At 60.4% G+C, this 7477-nt stretch overlaps 1 protein-coding gene across 9 annotated transcripts; it reads left to right on the top strand.

Moving 5' to 3' along the window:
- The first annotated feature begins 507 nt into the window (after positions 1-507).
- Positions 508-7477, top strand: ULK3 (unc-51 like kinase 3). 9 transcript variants are annotated; one of them, XM_059180363.1, is made up of 16 exons: positions 515-683; positions 1326-1466; positions 1553-1673; positions 2234-2338; positions 3068-3211; positions 3427-3509; positions 3998-4153; positions 4301-4406; positions 4610-4650; positions 4860-4962; positions 5093-5157; positions 5231-5309; positions 5393-5433; positions 5790-5837; positions 6116-6182; positions 6301-7477. In XM_059180363.1, exons 1-16 carry the CDS (start codon positions 582-584, stop codon positions 6315-6317), a joined length of 1419 nt encoding a protein of 472 aa, XP_059036346.1. In that variant the 5' UTR covers positions 515-581; the 3' UTR covers positions 6318-7477. The 9 variants fall into 9 exon arrangements, 7 of the variants coding, with proteins under 7 accessions (XP_059036349.1, XP_059036351.1, XP_059036348.1 ...); XM_059180366.1 differs by lacking the exons at positions 6116-6182; positions 6301-7477 and adding an exon at positions 5946-6109 and having other exon boundaries at positions 508-683; positions 1553-1668; positions 2238-2340; positions 3444-3509; positions 5790-5885; XM_059180368.1 differs by lacking the exons at positions 6116-6182; positions 6301-7477 and adding an exon at positions 5946-6109 and having other exon boundaries at positions 509-683; positions 2234-2340; positions 3444-3509; positions 4088-4153; positions 5790-5885.

Consider the following 7477-nt stretch of genomic DNA (forward strand, 5'->3'; position numbering starts at 1 on the left):
AGCCTGCACTGAGTTGCTGCAGCGGTTAGTGTGAAGACTCAAAGATTCCACATCTGGCCCCTCTGCTCTGGCTGGTCTGGTAGGGGCCAAGCGCCTTCTTGACACTACTTAGCCAAAAGCACCTTGTCCCAGTATCTCTGCTTTAGAGCCGCTGGTTCTGAGCCCGAGGGGCAGCCTGGGGAGCCTCTTTGACTCTTACCCCCTACCGGGCACACCTGCTCTGCCGGACTCCTCCCGCCTTGCCCTTCACGTGAGCCATAAACTCTGGGTGGGATTTCCCCGTACCCCCTCCTAGCGACCTCGCTTGCGGGCCTCGGACCACAGGGAGACTCGGTGCTCCCACTACGTGATCTCCAGTGGCGTGGCACCCGGAAGGGCACCTGAAGCGCACCTGAAGCACCTGGGGGAGGCGGGACCGTGGGGGCGGGGCGGGATAGCGCCCCGCCCAGCGCGCTGCAGTCCCGGCGGGCGGCGCTGGGGGCAGCGTGGAGTCCGGCCCGCGGCCGCGCGCCCTGACCGCAGGGCTGCGCGCCGGAACGCGGCGCCGTGAAGCAGGAAGCGGCGGGCACCGGGCGGCGGGGATGGCGGGGCCCGCCTGGGGTCCCCCGCGGCTGGACGGCTTCATCCTCACTGAGCGCCTGGGCAGCGGCACGTACGCCACGGTGTACAAAGCCTACGCCAAGGTGGGTGCGGGGCAGGGCGCCCTGGGGACCCCCGCGTTGGGCAGGGACGGGGCTGGGGCACTAGTGAGGGCCCGGCCCGTGTGCTCGCCAGACTCCGAGCGAGCCCGGATGGGCGAGAGAGAGGCGAGTTGCGGCGTGCGAGCAATGGCCCGCGGCCGGCCGCGCTTCGGTGGAGGAGCTGGGAGCTGACTGCCACCCTTAGGTTTTAAAAACAAAAACGCACGCCCACACAGCTCTGTTTTGTCTGGAGAAGCAGGTGAGGCCTCGGTTAAGCTCGGTGTCACAGGCAGATAGGCGTATGTTAGGAGCAGAACAGGGAGGATCCTTGGTGGGCTGGAAGGAGTCTGGGACAGAGTTCTAGAAGGCTGGACCCAGTTAGGAATCGGAGTGCGCCGCTCTAGAACACTGAATGACACACCTTCGTGGGGGCGCTCTAGAATACAATGAAATCGATTATGGAGAACATTAGACTGGGTGGGGAGCCCGGGATTCCAGAAGCCCAGTGCCTCCCTGGCCTGGGAAGGGGAAGCTGGGAAGCCTGGAGGCTGATGTGAGTGGGGAGGCCCAGTGATGGGGCAGGAGGGCCCCAGCATGGGCTCTGTTCCTCTCAAGGCAGAAACCTCAAATCTCCTGTCCCCACAGAAGGACACCCGTGAGGTGGTAGCCATAAAGTGTGTGGCCAAGAAGAGTCTGAACAAGGCATCTGTGGAGAACCTCCTGACAGAGATTGAGATCCTCAAGAGCATCCGACACCCCCACATTGTACAGCTGAAAGACTTCCAGGTGTGGACCTGGGGTGGGGCCACCCCCAAAGGGAGCTAGAGAAGGGGCATTCTCTTCAAGTTGCCTCTCTGCCTCTATAACCGCAGTGGGACAGCGACAACATCTACCTCATCATGGAGTTCTGCGCAGGGGGTGACCTGTCTCGCTTCATCCATACCCGCAGAATTCTGCCTGAGAAAGTGGCCCGTGTCTTCATGCAGCAGTTGGGTAAAAGCCTCGGACCCCCTCCTGACGCCCCTTCTCGTGATCTCTGCCCCCCTCAACCTCCCACTGCAGGCGTAGAACCATTCTTAGTAGTTGTCTCTGCTTCAGCTTGTATTGTTAGGGCCCCATCTTTCCCACGTGCCTATCCTGGCTTAAGGATGACATGAGAGAGAGAGAGGAACCCTCTTTTGTGGGGAGTCCGGGTTTCCACACATGGAACACAATATAAGGAACTCATAGAATTTTCCAGGGCCTAAGGGTAGGACTCAAGTGCTTTGCCAAGGAAAATAACAAGACTTTAAGGGTTGGGGGCTGGGGAGGCTTCTAGGAGGGGGAGGGGACTTGCTAACGGGTCAAGGGGATAGGGGGCAAATTCTTAGAAGTGGCAGGAACCTGATATTTAAGTATTAAAACATTTGGTAGAGCAGCCAGTGTAGAAGTCCAGTTGGGCAGGCTTGAAGGGGCAGATATAAGGCTGGCAGGGGCGCAGGCGGGGTGGTGAAAGACAGGTGAGGGATGGCCTTCTCTGACCCCTGTTTCTCCATGTGGGTCTTATTCCCCAGCTAGTGCCCTGCAGTTCCTGCATGAACGGAATATCTCTCACCTGGATCTGAAGCCACAGAACATTCTGCTGAGCTCCTTGGAGAAGCCCCATCTCAAACTGGCAGGTGTGAGTCTGGAACATCAGGGATGGGGTTTGGAGGGGGGGTGTGCAGGGGCCTCACGCTGCCCAGGCTCGCTCAGCAGCCCTAGTTCTCATGATACCCTCTATTGAGTCATCAAGCCATGACAGGCTGGGAAATGCAGGGATAGACCCGCCACCAAAAGGCAGGACGTTTCTCAAGCTCCCTTCGCTCGACTCCAGCAATGGACTGGATGGGGCCAGGGCTCAGTCTGGGGTCAGGGTCAGGACTCCATGTGTGATGACAGGAAGGACTGACCGTGTGAGCAGGGTTGGGAACTGGTCTGTCCCCAGGGTTGGGGCTCAACACGTGACTCAGTCTGTGACAGTGTTGGGGGATGGGGGGATGGGGGGGTGGAGGTGGCTGTGGCCAAGAATGGACTTGAGGCTGGGAGGCCAGAAAGCAAGGTAAAACCTCAGCTTCTAACTCCTGGTGGGCCCTTATTCTCATAGCTGATGTGATCAGGGTGGGCTTCCTGGAAAAAGATGCCTGAGGGGGCTGGCTTCCAGAGGAAGATGGAGGAGGGTGTTTTAGGCTTTAGGATTTGGAGAGAAAGGGGGTGAGCAAAAGCCACAGAGGAGGATTGATCCTGGTGAGCCTGGCGAGCCTGGCGGGTGGGGAGGAGCCCTGTCCTGGAGCACAGGGTGAAGCTTTAAAGGGCAGGAGATGCAGCAGCTAGAATCAGGGCCCTGCTGCCCGGCCTCTTGCCCGCAGACTTTGGCTTTGCACAGCACATGTCTCCCTGGGACGAGAAGCACGTGCTCCGTGGCTCCCCACTATACATGGCCCCCGAGATGGTGTGTCAGCGGCAGTACGATGCCCGTGTGGACCTCTGGTCCGTGGGGGTCATCCTGTACGGTGAGAGCTCTGTCCCCAGCCCCAACCCCCGGACCTCCACCATGTGTCCTCAGGCAAGACCTCTCTAGGGCCCCTCTTAAGGGGTTCTAATGAATGTGACTCTGCAGGCCCGGAGTCCCTGCCATGAGAGGTGTCAGCCCCCCGACCCCAAGGGGTGGGCCAGGCCAGGCTTGACCCTGTCCCCTCCCAGCCTGCCCTCTGCCTCCCTTCCACAGAAGCCCTCTTCGGGCAGCCCCCCTTTGCCTCCAGGTCATTCTCAGAGCTGGAGGAGAAGATCCGGAGCAACCGGGTTATCGAGGTGGGTCTCAGAAAGCCCTGGCAACCTGTTGGGAGTGGGCTTCGGGGCCCTGAGTTAGGTGCCCTCGCTGCCACTGCACAGCCTGGGGCATGGGCTCCAGGCTGGCTTTGTGGTGCTAGACGTGCTCTAGAGGGGAGGTTGGGGCTCTAGAGGGTTCTGGGAACCCGGATCAGCTCCAGACAGGATGCAAAGGGACTGCCCCACTGATTGTGTGCGGGCCCTCTGTGGGAACAAAGCCAGCAGGCCAGGCCCAGCCTTACCAAGAGGGATCGGGGAAGGAGAAGCAAGTACATGGGGTTCACAACAGCAAGGCTTCCTGCGAGGGCGTGGCTCCCCCCGGCACCCAGCGCCTTGTCCTGTCACTGTTCTTCCCGAGGCTCCAATTCTCCCCCTGTACACATGTTCCTCTGGGGCATCCCTGACCGGCCCCTGGGCTGGGGGCTGAGGTGCTGGGGCCCCCTGTGATCTGGCTCCCACCCTCCCTGCAGCTCCCCCTGCGGCCCCCGCTCTCCCGAGACTGCCGGGACCTGCTGCAGCGGCTCCTGGAGCGGGACCCCAATCGTCGCATCTCCTTCCAGGACTTCTTTGCCCACCCCTGGGTGGACCTGGAGCACATGCCCAGCAGGGAGAGCCTGGCTCGTGCGGTAAAAGGGCCAGTGGGGGGGCGGCGGAGGAGGGCAGGTTGAGGGGGGCGCTCATTAACCCCATTTGGTGATGCACCAGGGATCTGCCCCTCTCCTTTCGTGCTGAGCCTGGGGATGGGCCTGACTCCTGACCTGCCTGTCCCCCAGACCGCCCTTGTGGTGCAGGCTGTGAAGAAGGACCAGGACGGAGAGGCTGCGGCCGCTTTATCCCTCTACTGCCAAGCACTGGACTTCTTCGTGCCTGCCCTTCACTGTGAGTGCCTTGAGCCTTGGGGTGCAGCGGGGGGGGCAGCCCCAGCTGCAGTGGATGGATTCCAGAAGCAGCTCCCCACCCAGAGTTTTGTGGGAGACAAAGCAGTTTTGAGGGTAAATCTGGCACTTGGTCCTTTTGAGGGTCCCAGAGGATTTGGTGGGGGGGCAGAGCAGACACCTCACGCAAACCCCCACTATCTGCAGATGAAGTGGATGCCCAGCGGAAGGAGGCAATTAAGGCAAAGGTAGGTGAGGGACCCTCCTGGGGTGGGCGATCCTGGGGTCTCTGCAAACCGGCTCTCTTAGAACTAAGAACCAAAACTTCATTCCTAGGGAGGGTCAGGTCCATCTCAGTGGCCCCCTGTCCTTACAGCATGGGGCAGAACCTGGAGGTGGGTGCCGGGGAGGAAGGTGAGGTTGGGGCAGCACCTTATCAGCCCTTCCCCTCCTGCAGGTGAGGCAGTACGTGTCCCGGGCTGAGGAGCTCAAAGCCATCGTCTCCTCCTCCAATCAGGCCCTGCTGAAGCAGGGGACTTCTGCACGTGACTTGCTCAGAGGTAGGCCTGGTTCCTGGCCTCAGGCCCCAGCAGCTTCCCTCCAGCCTAAGGGGGCAGCAGCATGGGGTAGTCTCCCTGAGATGGAAAGCAGGCTGCTCCTCCTCACCCTGAGCCTTTGTCCTCATCCCAGAGATGGCCCGGGACAAGCCTCGCCTCCTTGCTGCCCTGGAAGTGGCTTCGGCCGCCACAGCCAAGGTAGGCACACAGTGCGAGGGCAGGAAAAGTGCAGGGCATGACATGAAGTGACCTGTTGTCCCCGTGGTTGTAGGAGGAGGAAGCCGGTGGGGAACAGGATGCCCTGGACCTGTACCAGCATGGCCTGGGGGAGTTGCTGGTGCTGCTGGCAGGTGAGCGCATCCCCACCATCACCACTGGCCCCCAGGCCGCGGGGCTGCCCATCGCTCACCGCACACCCTCCCTCTCTTTGTAGCGGAGCCCCCAGGCCGGAGGCGGGAGCTGCTTCACACTGAGGTGCCTGCCGTGGTTGAGAGGGTTGGGAGGCTTCCTCTTCCCCTCTTCCCCCTGCTCCCGTGCTGGGGGTCCTCAGCTTCCCGCAGGGTGTTCCAAGGCTGGGAGTCAGACCTCACAGCCTGGGGAATTCCAGGGGCCCTGCGCGCTCCATCAGGGGCTCAGGTGCCGGGGGTCAGGGCACGGGGACAGACAGGGTGGCGCTGCTTTGGTTGGAAAGGCCTCCTGGAGAAGGGAGCGGATAAAGAGCTCAGGGGGCCTGGTTTGGGTTGTGTGGAGGGTTCTGGAGAGCATGAGGAGGAAAGCAGTTTGAAGGCTCCTCCGGCCCACACCCCCATGGACGTGTCTTCCCCCGGCAGGTTCAGAACCTCATGGCTCGAGCTGAATACCTGAAGGAGCAGGTCAAGGTGGGCATGCGGGCTGGCTGCATCCTGCCCTTCTCTGCCTGCGGCTGCCTGTCCCCTGCACCCCTGTTGCGGGCTGGCTGCGTCTTGCCCTTCTCTGCCTGTGGCTGCCTGTCCCCTGCACCCCCTTACATGTCTCCCCCTTCCGTCTTCCTCTGAAGGTCCCCCCATCGCTGTCTCTGTCCTTGGCACTCATGCTCAGCCGCTTAGCGGCTGCTCAGTGTGGCCCTGTGCCCATATCTCGCTGTCTCTCACCCCTGCACTGCCTTTACGTTCCACAGATGAGGGAGTCTCACTGGGCCGCTGAGACCCTGGACAAAGAAGGGCTGTCGGAGTCTGTTCGAAGCTGTGAGTCCTGCCCTGGAGTCGGCCCCTTACCAAGGAGAGGGAAGGGCTGGGGGCGGCCCTGGATTCTGCTTCTGTGCCAGAGGCTTAAAATGGACTTTCCCCCCCTTCCTCTCCACAGCGTGCACCCTGCAGTGATCCTGGAGGGATGACTGGATGGGCCACAGCCACCCCTAATTGGGACACACTCCCTTAGACTGATGCCCAGAATTCTGTGGCCCTCCGGAACACTATGGAACAGGCTTCCTGGATGGGCAACTTTTAGACAACCCCCCACACACATCCCAGGATCCCCAGCCCCCCTCAAGATCTTCTGCACTTCCCAGGAGGTCTGATGGCCCATGTCGGTGTTGGCAGCACTGGGCCTTGGCCCTGGGGGAAGGGGACCAGGACTCTGGGAGAAGAGATTCCTTCATGTGACTTTGGTTATGTGGTGGTTGCTGGATCCTAAGCCTGGCACTTTGGGGACATGAGGCCTCTAGTTTTGCTCTGAGAACGGGGCAGGGGGCCTTCCGCAGGCACTTCTGTTCTTGCCTCTTCCCCTCTCAGCAGGCAGCTGTGCCCTGTGCCCACCCCTGCCTTCCTGGAAACCCTTAGTGCAACTCACCTCCCTCCTTGCATGGGACCAGGACACTCCCAAGACCCTCAGGGACCACCCACCTCTTGGTGTGGACTCAGGCCCACAGAGTGCCCAGTTTTACTGGGAGCTGACCCTCGCTCACCCTCTGAGTATTTTAAGATAATCCTTCAGACGTGAAAATAATGTACTTTTCAGGGGTGGGGTCGATTTAAGAAAGCCATGCCTTGTTCCTGCTCTGGCCCAGGGGGCACAAGGGGAGTGGTCTGCAGCCTTCATCCTTCACCCCTACTTGCCTCAGAGCTGGTCCTGGCTTGGAGTGGGGAGGCATGGAGGCTGCCAGACCCCCTAAGAAAGAGCCAGCAATCCAGGGACCTGGTTCTGGGTCTGATGTTGCTGCTACCCCCCACCCCCATGTGTGACCCTGGGCAAGTCCTTTCCCCTTTCTGGGCCCGACCTCGCCAGCTCTCCAATGACGCTGTTAATACCTCCTCAGCTCCCCACATGGGCTTTTAAGAGGACAAAGTGACTAATCTAGAGAACAGTGTTCACCCAGTGGAATTATTTGGGGGTTCTTTTAATTTTAAAAGTCCACAAGGGTGCTGATGATACATAACCTTTGTGCTCTTTAGTGCCTCCTTGGGACAGGAGGCGTCTTCTTTGCAGGAGGCTAGGTATAAAGAATGTAATTCATGGTTTCTCTATTAAATTATTTTCTGAA

The sequence above is a fragment of the Mustela lutreola genome, chromosome 7, assembly GCF_030435805.1.
Source record: "Mustela lutreola isolate mMusLut2 chromosome 7, mMusLut2.pri, whole genome shotgun sequence".
NCBI classification, from domain to species: domain Eukaryota; kingdom Metazoa; phylum Chordata; class Mammalia; order Carnivora; family Mustelidae; genus Mustela; species Mustela lutreola.

Excerpts from the sequence above, each read along its gene's own strand:
- ULK3 (XM_059180361.1), top strand. The coding sequence starts at position 582 with ATGGCGGGGCCCGCCTGGGGTCCCCCGCGGCTGGACGGCTTCATCCTC. Across the intron at positions 5,158-5,230 it reads CTTCGGCCGCCACAGCCAAG|GAGGAGGAAGCCGGTGGGGA; the intron begins GTAGGCACACAG and ends CCGTGGTTGTAG. Across the intron at positions 5,310-5,392 it reads GTTGCTGGTGCTGCTGGCAG|CGGAGCCCCCAGGCCGGAGG; the intron begins GTGAGCGCATCC and ends CTCTCTTTGTAG.